This window comes from Lates calcarifer, linkage group LG1 (genome assembly GCF_001640805.2).
Source record: "Lates calcarifer isolate ASB-BC8 linkage group LG1, TLL_Latcal_v3, whole genome shotgun sequence".
NCBI classification, from domain to species: domain Eukaryota; kingdom Metazoa; phylum Chordata; class Actinopteri; family Centropomidae; genus Lates; species Lates calcarifer.
This window is the reverse complement of record NC_066833.1, coordinates 10561348-10578365: the sequence shown is the minus strand read 5'-3', so window position 1 is coordinate 10578365 and position 17018 is coordinate 10561348. Positions and strand designations below refer to the sequence as shown.

The 17018-nt window shown below is 40.9% G+C and overlaps 1 protein-coding gene across 3 annotated transcripts in view; it reads left to right on the top strand.

Moving 5' to 3' along the window:
* Window positions 1–11712, top strand: part of LOC108887110 (neuropilin-2) — an 83829-nt gene extending 72117 nt beyond the window's left edge. For 2 of the 3 annotated variants that reach the window (XM_018682299.2, XM_018682297.2), the window contains 2 exons: window positions 6635–6697; window positions 7810–11712. In XM_018682299.2, the coding sequence (XP_018537815.1) occupies window positions 6635–6697; window positions 7810–8138 (392 nt within the window). In that variant the 3' untranslated portion in view covers window positions 8139–11712. Of the gene's footprint in view, window positions 1–444; window positions 6190–6634; window positions 6698–7809 lie in introns of those variants that run through there. The other variant, XM_018682298.2, reaches the window with a different exon arrangement.
* Window positions 11713–17018: the final 5306 nt, after the last annotated feature.

The following is a 17018-nucleotide window of genomic DNA, read 5'->3' as shown; positions in this document are numbered from 1 at the left end:
CTTTTTGGTTTTTCAAACATACTAAGAAAATACAGAGTTTAGTTGTTTTGTGCACCGTAGCCTTGGAAGTAAATGCTTACAACTGCAGGTAATTAGCTAGTTAGCCAGACATGCTAACAGTTGCGGTTTATCTTCAGATAAAAGTAGAATGTATTTCTTACATGTTTTTGTGTTTTTGGTTTTGGAAAAGCTAAAAAAAATAAACTGCATCCTCCACACACTGTAAAAGCTTCGTATCAGTCTTATACACACATTTTAGCCGGTGGAGAAATTCAAAGCTTGACAGACCTGCTATGCCTAACCACGGTTATGATTTGAGAACTGCTGTCGCAGGGGAATGGTTTAGTGAACGATCAATTAGACAATCAACAGCTCCAACGCGGTCTGCATGCCTGCCTCGCTCGTCCGCTGAGCCAACAAGTAATATGTCCTCCTGCCCTCCAGGGGGTGCCATGTCTGGGATGGAGCCCACAGTAGACACAGTGGTGGCGCAGCCTGTCCCTGCCTACTGGTACTATGTGTTGGCGGGAGTCGGCGCAATCTTGCTGCTGGTCACTGTAACTGTGGTGGTGATACTGTGCTGTCATCGGTACCACTGGGCACCCAAGAAGACCAGCGGTAGCCATCATCATTCAGTGATGTACCACAACAGCCAACATCCAAATCAGCAAGTTCACCTAAACTGCTACCAGAACCAAAACCTCAGCTATAATCTGATCCACAGCCCCAACCAAAACCACCTGTACCCAGGTACCGGGCCGAGTCTTGAGCCCATGCTCACCATCAGACTGGAGAAAGATGACAGCTATGATTCCCAGTGTTGAAACATTTGGACAATTTGAATGATACAATTTTATCAGAATGCACTGTTCAAATAAAGCGGTCATGGGGTGTAAAAACTCCCTGAACTGATCAACAGCAGTAATCAGCATAATCACCATTCTACACTGAAGAGAGTCTACACTGAGGGGATACTACGGCACCAGTTCCTGTTGCATATGACTGATCTAACCGACCGACCAGGATGCACTATTGCTAAACTTCTTTGTTTGCTTGAACTGGTAGAATGATGAGAGAAGTACAACTCCTGACTTTGAACTTTATGAATATCCCTCACTTGGGAGAGCAGATGAAAGCACCGTGATTCTGATGGCTGATGATGGCCTGATAGCAGTGTCACAGTGCAACCCTTTTTTTTGATGTTCTTAAGAGCATATAGGTTTTTTCAGCTGCACCGCAACCTGAAAATGAGATGGAATAGAAGCAGAATAACAACAAAATCCCAGGTAGACTGACAAATGTGGATAAGATGCATGTACATGCAGTGTACAGTGTCAGCGATGTAACAGCTTATTTTCCTCTTCTATAAGGTCAGAGCAAGGTATGTCTGTCTGCCCTGTTCTGGTCTGCAGCTCAGACACTTGCCTGCCTCCAAATACCCTGTCTGACAGTGAAAGGATTTACACACAGGTACAGGGAGAGGGAAGACACAATGTATGCTGCATGAAAAGAGAGGGCTATTTCTTTGGGACTGAATGAAGCTGCAGTTTATTTGTCCACTAGCCTTTGAGAGACTGGGAGTGACAGAGACAGATTAAGAGCAGAAAGAGGAGAGGTAAAGGAAGAATTAGTGCTGCCCGTCCAGCCGTGACTGACAGACAGCTACACATCCACCGTGTGCTACTCCTTTGGTCCGTGAACGAGGAATCAGTGTTGTGCTGTTCTCTGCCTGGTTTACACGAGGGAAAGATAGGACAGGACGACTGACATCGCATCCTGCACAGCTAGAAACAAACAGTCCCACATGCTACCCTGAGTGCATTTTTCATTACATCCTGATATGCCTTTAAAAAAAAGTGCTTTAAAACTTTTACCTCTTCACCTCCAGAACTAGGTTGTGCCTCAGAGTCAAATAAGAGAATGAATGGACTCTATAGAGTTTGTTGCCTGGATCTCATGGATAATCCAATGCCTGTGTCTGTTAACGTTCAAACTAAACCTGCATACATTAGACTGGGTGAATGAAACAAAACCACAATCATATGTATTGATCTGAAGGTGCAGGTATGTTTTCCTTCTCGTCTGTGCAAGTAAAAAAAAAAAATCTTAAAATCATTGTGAGCATAGCTCATTACATTTTGTGTGTTATCCTGGATCACAAATCCAGAATCTTTGGCATACTGGCCTGCTAACCTGAGAAAACCAATCATGCAGTTGGCTACCAAAATCACCAGTTTTGCTTCTATTCAACAGGTGAGACCAAACATGCTGTGACACAGAGTATCTTACTTTTTAGAAAATTATTGATCTGAGCTCACTGCTCAGTACGTCTGATCATTTCGTCTTTCACCATGGTCTGTGAGACTGATTGCAGTGCAGCACTACTGTCAGACTACTCACAAAGTGTTTTTTTTTTTTTAATTAAATCACCTGTTCAAATGTACATATGTTGGCATCTATCGCTGCGTATTCCTCCATGTTGACAGAGTACAGGATGTTTGAGTGTAACATGATGCACTTCTAATAAGTTGTGTTACACATTGTTTTGCAATGTTGAGATTAACATTAGCACTTTTCTTCTTAATATTCATTTACTGAAGGTTGATAATTTCTTACATTTACTGTGAATCTTAAAAGAAATTTGTTGAGTAATGTACTGGTGGTGAATTAAATACCAGTTTTTTCTTTGTAATCACATGTTACAGTAGGCCTACATGTGCTTCTGATGTATAATAGTTATACAGTGTTTATTTTTATACTTATTGACTGTTGTTATAAGGCAACAATTATGTTGATTGTGTTCACTGAGATGATCTTAAGTTTTTTTGACTTTCATTTGCTATCAGATCCTCCAGTTGAAGACATTTTGCAACAGCAAATGTGTGTCTCTCATAAAAAGCACCCAGTTTAAATCAGATAGGGATACAAAACTGAAGCAATGCAAAGATGTAAAAACAAAGAATATTCATTTGCTTGGTTTTGTCCAGTATCAGCTTCTATTCTGTGAAACTGGGTGTACCTCTGTGGTTTTCTGTACTTCCCAGCAGCTCACCAACTTTCATCGTGTGTTACCCCCCCAACATCATTTTGCTCATGCCCAAATCCTTCAGCCTTTTCTTTTCCTTTTTTCTTTTTCTTTTTTTTTTTTTTATCAAAACCCACTTGTTCCTATTCTACTCCTTCCCTTCATCGCAAATCCTCCCAGTAAAAAACACAGGAGAGAAAATGAGAGGCAGAAATGGAGGAGAGCAAAATCTCTCTGAGGAGAAGGGCCCATTAAGCGAGCCCCCTTTCCCTCCAAAGAATGCGCCCAGAGATGGAGTGAGATGAAAGAAGTTTTTTTTTTTTTGTTTTTTTTTAAACTGCTCTCTACACTTTCTAAAGATAGATTTTTTTTCTTTACTCCAAGAGGAAGGCTAACGGGGAGGCAGGTTGGGGTTTGGATTGAAGGAGGAGGGCAGCTTGTTTCAAACACAAAAGCAGATGAAAGAAGTCTTTTGGCAGAATAGACTGTGTGATGGAGATACACATTATATCCACTGCACACATACACTCACATACACCATCCAACAGACATAACCTGTGTTAACGTCCACCATGCATTCAAGTTCAATCATTTTTTTCACTCATTTTCCACACTGCAGATATTCTCCATATTGACTTATTCCATTATATTGTGTCTCATAAAATTCTTTTTTGTGCTTTAGTCAACAAGCATTTCAGTTTTTTTGTGCTTGCATATCCATTTACTGGCTCCCAAGCCCCACTCGCTTCCATTTCAATCGACTTATGTATGATTTACACATTATATGACTCATTCTAGCAGCCCTGTGCTGTAACCCAATCAATGCGGGTCCAAAATTCAAATAGAGGAATGATATATGACTGTATTTATGTTGTGCTGCCCGTGCACTTTTCTCTTTCATTCTCTCTCTCTCTCTCTATCAAACTTTTTGCAAGATTTGGGAAATGTGCTGGCATCTTCTCATGCAGCGCTTTTAAATCAACCGTCCCTCACTTCCCTCTCCCTTCTCCATCATAGACTACTTTGAAGCCCTTTAATATTTCTAATTAGTTAATGGAGCTTATTGCAGTCATAAAACCCTGCGGTAAGCATTTCTAGCCTGCAGGCCGTCTCTATTTTTCCTCTTTCCTCCTCCTCCTCTTCCTCTGTTTCCTTGAGAAATATTACGAGTGAAAGCACTCTAACAGGTCCTTGGGCCCCCACAGGAACAGCGTATGGTGCCAAAGAGCCATCCATGTCTTTGCCTGAATAAAAGAGCCCCCTTTTTTATTCTTCTCTTTACTAATTGGAGAGTGGAGATAAAATGGGGCTACAGGGAGTTTTAATCTCCTTTCAGATCTGCGTGATGATTCTTCTCAGGTTCCTTGCCTGAGGGCTTTAAAGCCAGGATCATTAGAAAGCGCTCAACAGTCGCCCAAAGAGAGTCCGAGCATCCCTCTCTCTCTCTGTTTTTTATCCTGCCTCTTTTGCTATCTCTCCGTCAGTGATTTAATGTTGTTGCTGCAGTGATTTTGTTTGACTGTGAGAAAGGAGATTATGAGCCTAGAGGGTCTGTTGTGAGACTGTACATTTACACAGTCAGAGGACAGAAGACCAATTAGAAGCCTTCATGTACACGCCATAAGTGTAGTCTTACATGAAGAGCACCTCCATAAAGTATTCTAAATTACAGTGCGACTACTGGGATCAACCACATTTAGCTTGCTGCCCATTCTGTACAGTAACTTCAGAATGTCTGCATTTTTTCACATTGAGCAACATGACAGCATTATTTATTCAGTAAAATTGTTAAAACTACTGCCAACATTGTTTAAAAACTTTGTCGTAATCTGCAGGCCACTCTGGAGTTCTCCAAGCTTGCATGCTTTGAGATGTCTGTCTGTCTGTCTTTTCGATGGTCTGTACTTCACTCCTTTGCCCTCAGCTTTGCTGATGTGAAATCCCAGATCAGATTTTAGGGGTAGTAGAGTTTTTGGAGAAATCTACCTTTATGACATTTTTATCAGATGAATCAATTGCTATTGTTCTTTGATTTCGTGCTTCTTTTTTTTTTTTAAATCAGAAAGATTTTTCTTGATGTAAATCTGTTTAAAGCAGGAAAGACTGATCATTCTGAAATGTGGCCTCAGTAAGGGATGAATGAAAATGTAACTGAATTAACAGATTTTGAATTAGTTTTCATTCAAACTGTGACTAGTTCAGACTCACTCAAACTGAATAACACCAGCCTTTAAGTGGGAAACTGCTTCATGCATTCATCCCTGGCTTCAGCCACATCACTGTTATATTTAATCTTGTGCACTTTTTCTGCCTTTGTAAAGACCTGGACTTAATGATTGTCTGTTTGACTTGCGTTGGATGTCACTACTTTGCACATCAAGCAAATTAAATATTGAACAACAGAGAAACATGCAAACCTAATAGAGGTATCAAAATTATTAGATTTCAATTTAAATATATTTTCATCAACCAAACACTTGGGATTAAATCCACTCATATTAGCAGAGGATTTGTTGGTTGCTGTAGTATTTGAATTGAAATTGAGTCAGTTTCTTTTGTTTAGTCTCTAATTAGTTTGGAGGTCAATTTTGGCTCAATTTTAAACAATTAAAGATTGATTCAGTCAAGTTACTTCATATTTAATCTGTGTGCCAATATTTTTATTTCACAGATAGCAGGTGTAATTTAAAACTATTAATGTATTATATTATTTACAGACTGAAGAGTACTGGAAGTTTCTAAAGGCTGATCATAGATGGTATAATATGGAGACGCCACATTAAAAATGACCTCACCTAACTGAGGAAATGAGGCTCTGTATCATTTTTCCATATCTACTAAATTAGTTTTTCACCTCTTATCGTTTGAATATCTATTACGGTTTCACTTCATAATGTGTTTTTGGTTCCTTTGCCCCTGCAATAAATGGTTATCAGCTGCCCAGATATTGCACTGTTTTTTTCTGGGAATTGTAATGGCAATTTCCTTGAATAAAGCTGAATTGAAGCAGAATTGAGCCTCCAAACCCTTCAAAGCCTTGCACTGCGGCCTGCCTCAGAAATATTAAGTGGTATTTTAGCTTGTTGAATTTCATGGTCTTGGAATAAAAAGAAAATATATTGTGGGGAATGTGAAGGTAATAAAAGTGATATTTTTCTATGAAACAGTTTCAGTCTTTTTCTCCCCCACAGGTCAGTCTCCCATTCTCTCTCTCTCCTCCCAATCTTTCAGCTCATTCTCTCAGTCTCTTGACTGTTTTCACTTCTAAGCAAATAAAAAAAGAGCACTGATGCTTATCACATAAAGAAACTCGCTGGCTTTTTGCAGGTATTCTGGGTGAAACGTTTACTTCTTTCCCCTTGATAGACCGAGCACAGAACAAACAGGGTTATAGGAAAAATCTCTAGCCTGATCTCTTTCGAAAGTTTAAACAAGACCGCTCTCTTTGAGCCATGGGTGTAGTTTGATTTCCATCTACAAATGTAGCTTGTGTGGTGACAACATAAGGGATGGAGTGATGTTATCACAACATGATGTGGTCTCTAGAGTAGCACCAGCTTTACTGGATGGTTGAGATTAATACGGTCATTCTTTCTGTCTTTTTAACAGACCCCAGGCCAATGGATTTTGGAAAAGATCCCGTTTTCAACAGCAAGCACCCGTTCAATGGAGGTGAGGTTCTCTTCTTCTCCCCTCTCCTCTCTCCTCCCTCTCTCCTCTGCCTAAGGCTAAACAGGCTGTTTTACAAGTCTCACCAAAAGAATAGTGAAATTGCTCTTTAAGCTGAGGCATGCCTGTGGCTCTTCGTTTTACTTGTGATTCCACAGGAAAAAAAAGCCTGTGGCTACAGTGACAATCTCTGGTGTGTGTGTGTGCGTGAGTGAGTGTGCATACAGAGGAAGAGTGTGAGAAAAATGTGTGCATGCGGGCATGTTGGCGTGCGTTTCCTCTCCTCCTCTTTCATGTTCCGCAGCAGACAAAGTGAGACAGACAGCTTCCTCCTGGGCACCTAGAAAAACATCTGTCTGTAACAATCACAGTTTACTGTGTGTGTGTGTGTGTGTGTATATCTGTATGTGTGTGCAATAAAATATGTGTGTGTGCGTTTGTGCCCACATGTATGTGTTACTACCCCTTGTTCCTCCCAGCCCCTTGGCGAATACAAGAAGAGTACTCAGCCTTTACCTCACTAAACACGACTGTTTACTGCTTTCCTGTGTGTGTGTGTGTTTGTCTGCGTCTCAGTGTGTTCTTCCATAAAGCACTCTAAACGTACTACTTAATTGTGGATTGGCTTGTTCATGTGTATACATTTATTAAGGGGATTAGCATGATTGCTTATACTGAGCAGATGTGCACACTCAACACTCACAACACACACAAGACACGCCAGAGAGCTCCTTTTAAGTAATTAATATCATAATGCCTCCAAATTTTTGGAAGTCAGTAACAACTAGGACTGTGTTAACAGAGTTAGCTGTTCTTCATCCTCAAATAGAGTTAAATACATTTCTTTAAAGTGAGACTATGCAACTTTCCTCTCACATATGAAATGTTAAATATATAAGCAGTAAAACACGCACTTGTTCACTTCAGTTCAGGGTTCAAGGGTTTTGCTGCTACAGCCTGACTTGGTAGCTATGGTAGCTAATGTTAGCAAACATTAGTGTGATTTGCTTGGATGTGAAGAACTGATAGCTGTGATTTGTAGTAAGTAGGTTAACACATGCAAAACTACTGGTCTGTGGGGGTTCTTTAACTTAAGTTTCCTCCTCTCTCTCCAGAATATGTCTTCCCAGGGTGGCCGTCCTCCTTCTCAACCCCCTCCTCATCTGATGTGGACCCTCCCTCCGTCACCTTGGTGTCAGAGAAAGACAAGGACAACGCCTGGCTGTACACGCTGGACCCCATCCTCCTCACCATCATTGTGATGAGCTCTCTGGGTGTTCTGCTGGGTGCAGTTTGTGCAGGACTGCTCCTCTACTGCACGTGCTCCTACAGTGGACTCTCCTCACGTTCATCTACAACGCTGGAGAACTACAACTTTGAGCTGTATGACGGGATCAAGCATAAAGTCAAGATAAACCAGCAGAGGTGCTGCTCAGAGGCATGAAGAGCGGGAGGAGAACTCTGGAGAAAGATGGGGGAAATACGCGTCCCGTGATCCCCTGCAAAAATTATTTTGTTCTCCGTTTGAACAAAGAAAACACAAAAAAGAAGCACTATCTGTTATTTCAAACCCCAGTGTCCCCTAACCAATATCCTGCAACCTTCTTGCTCTGATGTCTAAAGGGGTAACATTCGACCCAGAGTTCCCCCACCTGGGAACTTGTGATCTTGATCTCCCCTTCATGCTATGAGGCCTAAACTGGGGGAACATCTGACCCCCACCCCCTTCCTCTCCCACAGTACCATATCTCCTCCGCCTGCAGGAGAGAGCCTGCTTGATTTTAAAAGCCTGTGAATGAATGAAGGAATGAATATGAATGACAGATCTACCATAGAATATAACCCACCAGCCACTGGGAAAGAAGCTGATAAGGAGATGGACTTAAGCACCCATGACAATCTGAACATTTGGACCACAAATGACAGCAAAGTCTGAGGTGAAAATACTGGTGATGGGATTCTTAATAAAGACGAGAATTTCATAAATATTTACCCATGGCTGGTGCTTTGCAGAAGGGCAGTGTCAAATCTGTCCTCATGAGCTTGAATCTGAATGTGGCCAATGTAGACGGCATGCAGAAATCAACAAAGGTCCAGCTTCTGACCGTTAGTGAAGACTTCAGCACCAGTGGATCATTTAATGTGGGTACTTTAGACTGAAATCAACACATATCAAGTGAATGCCTACCCACCCCCCACCCCCCACTCCAAAAAGAAGTATAAAAAGATATCAAACCACACAACTCAAATGAATCTAATTTCTAATGGTGAAGAGGGAGAAGAGGATGAAAAAGGACATTTTCTTTTTTTTGTTTGTTTGTTTATAAAAGTTTTAGATATGAGTTCTGTGAGTTTCAAACGTCCATTAGCCTGCCATGCGGCGCCTGCTCGCTGCTTTGTCTGCCCTCGGTCTGCGCTTTGTGAAACCAGTGGCATAGAAGAGTAATGGTGACTGTTTTTGTTCTGTTTTAGACTCGTGTCTGTTTGGAAAAAAAAAAAGGTAAAGAAAAACCAGCTTCAGTTCGTAACCGCCCTGTAGAGCTCTTATGCCATTTTTTAGACTTTCTTTAGCATTGTGTTGGACTCCATGGTCTTAACTGTTATTTCAGTCCTATTCTATTTTGGCACATTTTCCATTACAGATTATCAGTCTTTAAGAGTAGAGGAAAGATAAAGATGGAAGACAGAAAATCAGAGGTTTATCTAAATCTAACATGCTGTTATGGAGTCGTGCTTTAGATTCAGTATTCTAGAGTTTGTCTTTGGTATATATCTATATTTTTTTGCTTTTCAGACTGTATGATGCCCAAATGATGGACAGACACTGTGTGAACAAAATGTCAGTGATTGTTTTATTGCAACCTATGGATTGCCAAAGAGCTGTGTATGTGCACAGGGGGTCCAAACAAGTGTAAAAAAAAAAAAAAAAAAAAAGGCTGGGTGGAGAAAGGACTGAGAGTGCTTAACTATCCTGCCTTTTATTCACCGTTCTTACTGTCACCCCCTGAATGAAGGACGCTCAAAAATGGAAGGAGAAAGAATGACTAAAAGAGAAGAATGGAAATCGTACCGTCGACTTTCTTGGACACACAATCGAGCCTTAAGCTAACTACAGTATACGCTGTATCGGAGGACAGCCATCGAGGAGGGCCAGTGCTGCTGGAGACACTGATTAACAGGAGGAGACATGCACACCCACACACACCACACACACACACACACACATAGATAAACAGACAGAAAGAAAGAAAGAGAGAGAGAGAGAGAAAGGGAAAGACTGTGGATGAGTTTACATCCAGGAAAAGTCTCATTATCAGCTGTTGATGTCTGAACATTATAACTAAAACTAGTGAAGTTTATACAGTTTATCAAAAGCCTGGTGAGGACACTGGACCTACAGAAATATTCAGGTTTCATGTGAACATCTTTTGCCAGCATTATGTTTCTCCCAAGAACAGGCTATTTGGTTTTAGCAAAGACTTAAAGGTACTTAAAGGTGCCCTGTAGAGTTTTGGAGGGAAGTTTTTATGAGTGCTTCTCTAGCTGATAGCTGGTGGTATTAATGTGCTGATAAAGAAAGCTAATTTAGAAAGGAAGAAGAAGCTGTAAGCTAGCAAATACAGATTTAACTGATGCAGGATTTCATATTATTCAGGAAACTGCTTTGCAAATGTTTGATGAGTGTAAAAGATTACAAGAAAACTAAACAGGGTACCTCTAAGGACTTCCAGTATGCTTTTTAAAAATCAACATATTGGCAAAGTTCACATGTTAAACGAATCTGGAACCTTTTTTATATGTTTTCCCTGTGATTTACACAGCCATTTGTAAAGGGCTGGGAAAGATCATGGTCAAGCAAAGTCTAAGATCAAAGGTCAAATGAAAATGCTCATCCAAACAACTGAAATATGACAGGCAGGTGACTCTGTGCATGGAGATATCGAGCTGACAGCAGGGAAAAACAGACAGACGCACAGACTGCCAGTAAGACAAACAAAGTGAAACATAAAACTGTCAGAGAGAGAGAGAAACACACAATCACAACACAGAGGGAACGACAAGCAAAGAGACAACAAAACAAGACAGACAGGGTGGAAAACTCAGTGACCCAGGCAGAAATCTCCAAAATAATGAAATTGGAGGCTCAGACGCTGACCTCTCCCTGTCTTTGTATACTTCTTCTCTGCTTTGCTTAGCCACACCAGATGAAGGGCAATCCTAGAAAGTCCTTTTTTTGTTTTCTGAATCTGTAAAGTCTCTGGGTCAAAGGAGGGGGGGGGGGGGGTCCAAACATGTCACACTTGTTGTATCTTTGCCTGGAGCGTCCCATTCTTTCTTTTTGTCTGTCTCTCTCATCTCTCCCCTTTTATAGCCAGGAGGCCTATTGAGATGAAATAAACAAAGAAAATAAGGGGATTATAAACAGGAGTTGAAAGATGGTCAGAGGAGGAGAAACGGGGGGGGGGGGGGGGCAATGGAGAGAGAGAGATGGAGAGTTTTATGTCCATCTAACTGTGTTTTCATTGGACTGTTTTCCAAGTGCCTTGGAGCTCTTCTTATTATGTCTCTCTATCTCTCTCACTCTCTCTTTCTCTCTCTTTCTGCTACCTTACTCCAACTCTGTTTTTACTCTCAGACACAAACACACATGCTCACATGAAGCAGCACACACTGATCAGTATGTACACTGTGTGACACACAATCATGCACATGCAGAAACATCGCACACTCGCACACACACACACACCTACTGTCTCTGTCGCGCTCTTTCTCTCCCTCCTGTTTGACTTTAACTCTTTCCTTCTGGAAGATAGTATTACCTCTTCTGTCTCGATGGATACACACACACACACACACACACACACACACACACACACACACACACACACACACATGCACCCTACATTAAGACTACGGCACTGGCCAGATAACTCAAACTGTTGTTTGTAGACTTTGTACAGAAGAATTTCTTTTTTAATGTTATTATTATTATTTAATAAAGGCTAAACAACAAGTGATTTGGCTGTGGGTGTTTATTTATGAAACAATAACAACTTGCTCGTGGACCAGAATAATCTAATGATTAGTGATATGATTTTCACCCAGGTTCTATTAAACATTTTTAAACACAATTTCTACTTTTTGGTTTTTGTTTTCAGAGAGCGTAACACCACATTTTTTTGATTTAAAATCAAATATTATGTGCCTGACACTAAACCTTTTTGGGCCTATGCCTCCTTCCTTCCATTTTTGCATTCCTTTCCTCCTTCTCTCCCTCACATTTGTCTCATATACAGTACACTCCATCTCACACTCTGTGTTTCTCAGAGGTGTTCTGGTGTCTGTACCCGTGAGAGGCCAAAGCACGGAGGATCAAACATTCTCCTCACTTAATCGAGCTGTGAAAGCTTGTTCCTAATTAACTCGCACCCATGAAAACACACAAACCAAAGCATCTGGGCCTGGTGGAGATTAACTGGAAGATCACAATAGGAAATTTGTCGCCCACTCAACTAATTCATTTTAAATATGTGAGAGTAATGATGGAACAAGAATTATGACATTTTTAAATAACCAGCTTATTGCTAGAGATGACACACACTGTGTGCAATTATGAGTGTGATTCTGTGTCTTTGTGTGTGTGCACATACAAGTAGGCAGTGTGACAGTATTCTATGTGAAACCACACTGAGAAGAATTCCAGTATTTTTCTTTCCAAGGCCCAAATAACTGCAGTATAGACTGCCCCACATCCCTGACCATCTGCTCCACTTCACAGTCTTTCTTAATTGGCTGTAACTGTATACAGTTTAATGCTAAAGTTTGGCTTTAGCCCTCTAATTAGCTTAGAAAGCCATTACCAGTGATCTCTCTGCATCAGCATTTCCTCACCTCTTTCTTCCCCTTTTTCTCATCACTCATGCCCTCATTTATTCTTTGCTTCTTCATCTCTCTGTTACTCCTCTCCTCGGGAGACTGACCCGGTTCTCACGCTTCCTTTGACACAACAGCACACAACTATCACATACAGTAGATGTGTGTGCATGCGAGAACACAGGCGTCAAAATTTCTGCAAACACAGAAAGTGAATGCAGTGCAGCACAAGCTTCCCCAAACCAAAGAATATCAGACACACACACACACTTCAGGCAGGTCTCTTGTGGTTGGCCTTTGCTGAGAGTGTAACCTACTAACACAGATTTTTAACTCTCTACTTAGTAGCATAAATCACTGATCACACACACACACAGATTTAGAATGAAAGACGTATTAAACATTAATAATTTCAGGATTTCCAAACCCTGTTCAAAAATAAAATGCTCATGATTTACTAAAGAAACAGAGAAAATGAACAACAGCATTGCAAACTAATTCATTTTAGATGAATTAGCACATAAGATATTTTTTGAAAGAAAAATCTTCTGTAGTTTTGGTAAGGTTTCATTTAGACGTTATGAAGGTGAATGCCTGAAAAACATTAGCCAGCTGTTATTTCACTCCTCCTTTATCAGCCATCCATCCAGTGATGCTTTTTCCATTCCCACCTCTTTTTCTTTTATACTACACACAACCAAAAGCACACAGCTCCCACATAAACCAACAGGCTGCCCCTTATAAATGTGGTACGTCTGGTATTTATTGGAAGGCAGTAATACTCAGCAGCAGGGTCGAAAGCTAGGTGAACAAATTCAGTGCTGCACAAAGCTGTTCCAGCTGTAGACGCTGGGTTTGCTTTTGTGTATATATATATATATGTGTGTGTGTGTGTGTGTGTGTGTGTGTGCTCCTTAAGAACGTATACATTCATTTTCTTAACCTGCCCAGAGATAAGGGGAGATAGAGCCCATCCCAGAACACAGCAGAGAGGAGGCAACTTCAACAACAGCAGGCTGGCTGGTGGCAAAGAAAACCCAGGACCTGTAACAGCATTAACCACTGAGCTACTCTATTATGAACCATTACTCCTAATATACTGTCAAATACAAATATTAAATTTGCATAATGAGTGTCACCACACCAATAACAACTGCAATAAGCACAATCTAATAAGTACAAACAAAAATTTGCATTAAATACATCAACATTTAGCCTCACTGAGGTTACACAAAACATCCTGAGGGAGACTGTCCTCGGATAAAAAACGACTCAAGTGCAAGACAGCATCAGCTGTTTCAGCAAAAGCCTCAAAACTGTGCTTCAATTCAAGCCACAACGCCACAAAATATACTCTCTTCAGCTCAGACAGAGACTAGTAACTACAATCAAATTGATGCATATATCACTATTCTTTCCCTCTCCCATCATTGCCTCCCTACCTTTCTTGTTTGCAATGCTTTCCTTCATACTTCCATTTACTTTGATTTAATTTTGCTTCCTTTCTGCCTTTCTTTGCTCTATCTTTGCACCTGTTCATTTTTTCCTTGGTTTTTCTACTCCCGGCAAATTCCCTCAAAATAATATGCTTTAATTACTGGAATATCAGGGAGGAGGGGACTAAAAAGCATTTTTAAAATAATGAGATACAAACTTAATTTGCATGCTCTGTAGCCTCTTACTGAATCTTATTTTTCAATTTGTAGAAAACAAAGCAGGCTAAGTGGAAAATGTCTTGTCCTTTACTGACTGTATAAAATCCATTAAGTTATTTTGCTGTTGTTGTTTTAAACTTCCCCCACCTGGATGGGTGTCTGGGTGAGAGAACACGTTTGTGGTCTTGGCAGCTTCCAGCACCCCCTGCTCTCCTAATATCCCGAACTCACTGGCTGCATGCTGCTAAATCAAATTATATTTCATCAGACAAAAGCTTTTTTTTTTGTCACTACACCAATACAAATATGATTGTTGCAAATCTAATCACAGCATAAGGTTTATTGCGTTCTGATTTCTGGGTTTTCATTTGTTTGGCTGTTTGCCAGGTGCTAGAAACTGTCCCTGAATTTTTGCCAAATTAAAAAGTTACACAAAAGCTGAAAGGCCCACCTGGAAAACTAATTTGTTTTGTATAATTAACTTTTTATTTACGTTTTCTTTCCCTTTCTTTCTTTTCCATCCATCCTGAGTTTCATCATTTATTGTTCTTCATTCCCTCTGTTCTCTCTCTCATCCACTAATCCCTTACTTTATTCAATATTTCTACTACGCCAAGCTTCTCTTTTCAATCATCTCAGACGTCTCATCTTCCTTCCCTCATTCTTTCATCACTCGCTTCTGTTATGAAACATTTTATCATCACTGCCTCCTTGGACTACTTCTTTCCTTTTTCCCCCCTCTTGATTCGTTTGTAAAACATTTCATCAGTCACCATTACAGCGAGCACATTCTGTTATGATGATATCAGTCTTTCCGTTCAGTAGCCTCTGGCTTATCTTAAATGGCTGCTGAGCCACAAACACTTGTGCTTTTAGAGGTGGTTGTTGACATTAAGACTCTTAAACTATCCAAGGCTGCGGTTTTCCCCCTCAGTGGATTGTGAGTGAGCATGTGTGTGTGTGTCTGTGTGTACTAAGATGTGAGGATCCAGCCACAGTGTGAATGTACCAGATTTTATTAAAAATGTTGAAGCAGGCACCATCCATACACACTCTCTCTTGCAATGTGTTGCAGAAATGGAGAGGCACACAAACACAAAAACATACACATTGTACTGTACACGCTGGCATTCCTTCTGCTGACTCCTTATCCCATAAATAGCAACAATAGCCCTCAACAGGGCCCCTAAGGGAGCCACAGAGTGGTCTGCCACAGAGCCAACACTTTCATCTGTGTAGGTGGCACAAGTATGTCTGTGTGTGTGTGTGTGTGTGTGTGTGTGTGTGTGTGTGTGTGTGTGTGTGTGTGTGTGTGTGTGTGTGTGTGTGTGTGTGTGTTGCAGGGGTGTTGCTGGCACCAGTGCCAAAATGCCTGAGTTTTGTTTGTCCTCACCCACACAGCCAACTTTACAGTACTGCAAAGGCTTGTACCCACACCTGTCAATATGTGTTGGATCAAACCTGATCTGCCTATCGAGCTGCCTCTCCCTTTTTGTTGTTTTTGTTGCTGTTGCTAAATGCTTTCATACTTTCTAGTTTTTTTGGGAGGGGGGCGGGAGTGGCCCCAATAGAAACTCAACCATCTATCTGTCCCTTGAAGTGTTAAGGTATTTGTATGCTTGAAATATCACATATCATATCACATGTCTTCTGACAATGAAAGGACACGAATGAAGGAAAGACAGGGGACGACACATGAGGTCGTCTAACATGCACACAGGGTTCATTCTGTCATTTAGGACTGAATCTGACTCCAGTGTTGAATCCATCATCAAATCCAACCAGGATATGAGTGAGTAAAACTCTGTAATCACCATCATTAGCTACGTTAACAGCTGGAAGCTAAAAATGAGATGGGTGCACTAACAAGACATTAGTCAAATTCTGGAAACTTACTGCATGTACAACATGTTCTTTAGCTATATAACTCACATAAGCTGATCGAATGTGCCACCAGGAGCGAACAACAATGAGATGCCTGCTATGATTGTACATCGTGCTTTGTTAATCAGATTACAGACAGGAGGCATTTTCAGACTTGTTCCTGCTGAACTCTAAAACGTGCTGTGGTCAGTCTGCACACGAGCTTAATTGTCTTGAAATTACTGTTACCACCCGACAGCGACAATTTGCTTTAATAGTTGGCTTTGTTCTCTTTGTAGCATTACATACAGCATTCTCTAGAGTGACAAAGAGGCCTCTGGTGTTCGGTGATATTTTGTAATGAAAAATGTCACATAATGAAACAAAAGGAAAAATAAGTAATGATGTAAGTCAGTTCTGTCACCATGAGGTTTCTAATAATGCCTCGCTTTTCCTGCGTGTGTGCATGTGTGTGTGCATGTGTGTGTGTGTGTGTGTGTGTGCTGCACTCTTTACCTCTCTAAGGGATGAAAGTCCACTATCATTAATTTTCCAATAATGTCCCCATGGCTTCACATGTGAACAGAGCTCCAACACATCAATCACAGCTCGGAGCGTGTGTGTGTGTGTGTGTGTGTATTTGCTGGGGTGTTATTTGTTGTTATTTGTGTGGCTTTCCTGTGTGTGTGTCTGGGAGTATGTTTTTTGTGTTTCACCACGTTGTTGTTGTGCATTTAGCAGCGGCTCGGGGCAGTGTGTGCTTATTGGACTGGTGTATTATTCATCACCTGATGGAGAGTGACAGATGACTCCCTCTATAAGTGCATGCATGTGTATCGACGTGTTCATTTTAACAAGTGGAAAGGAGGAGGTGGTGTGGATGTATTTTGGCTGTACATGTTCATATTGAGACAGAGTAAAAGAAACTATTA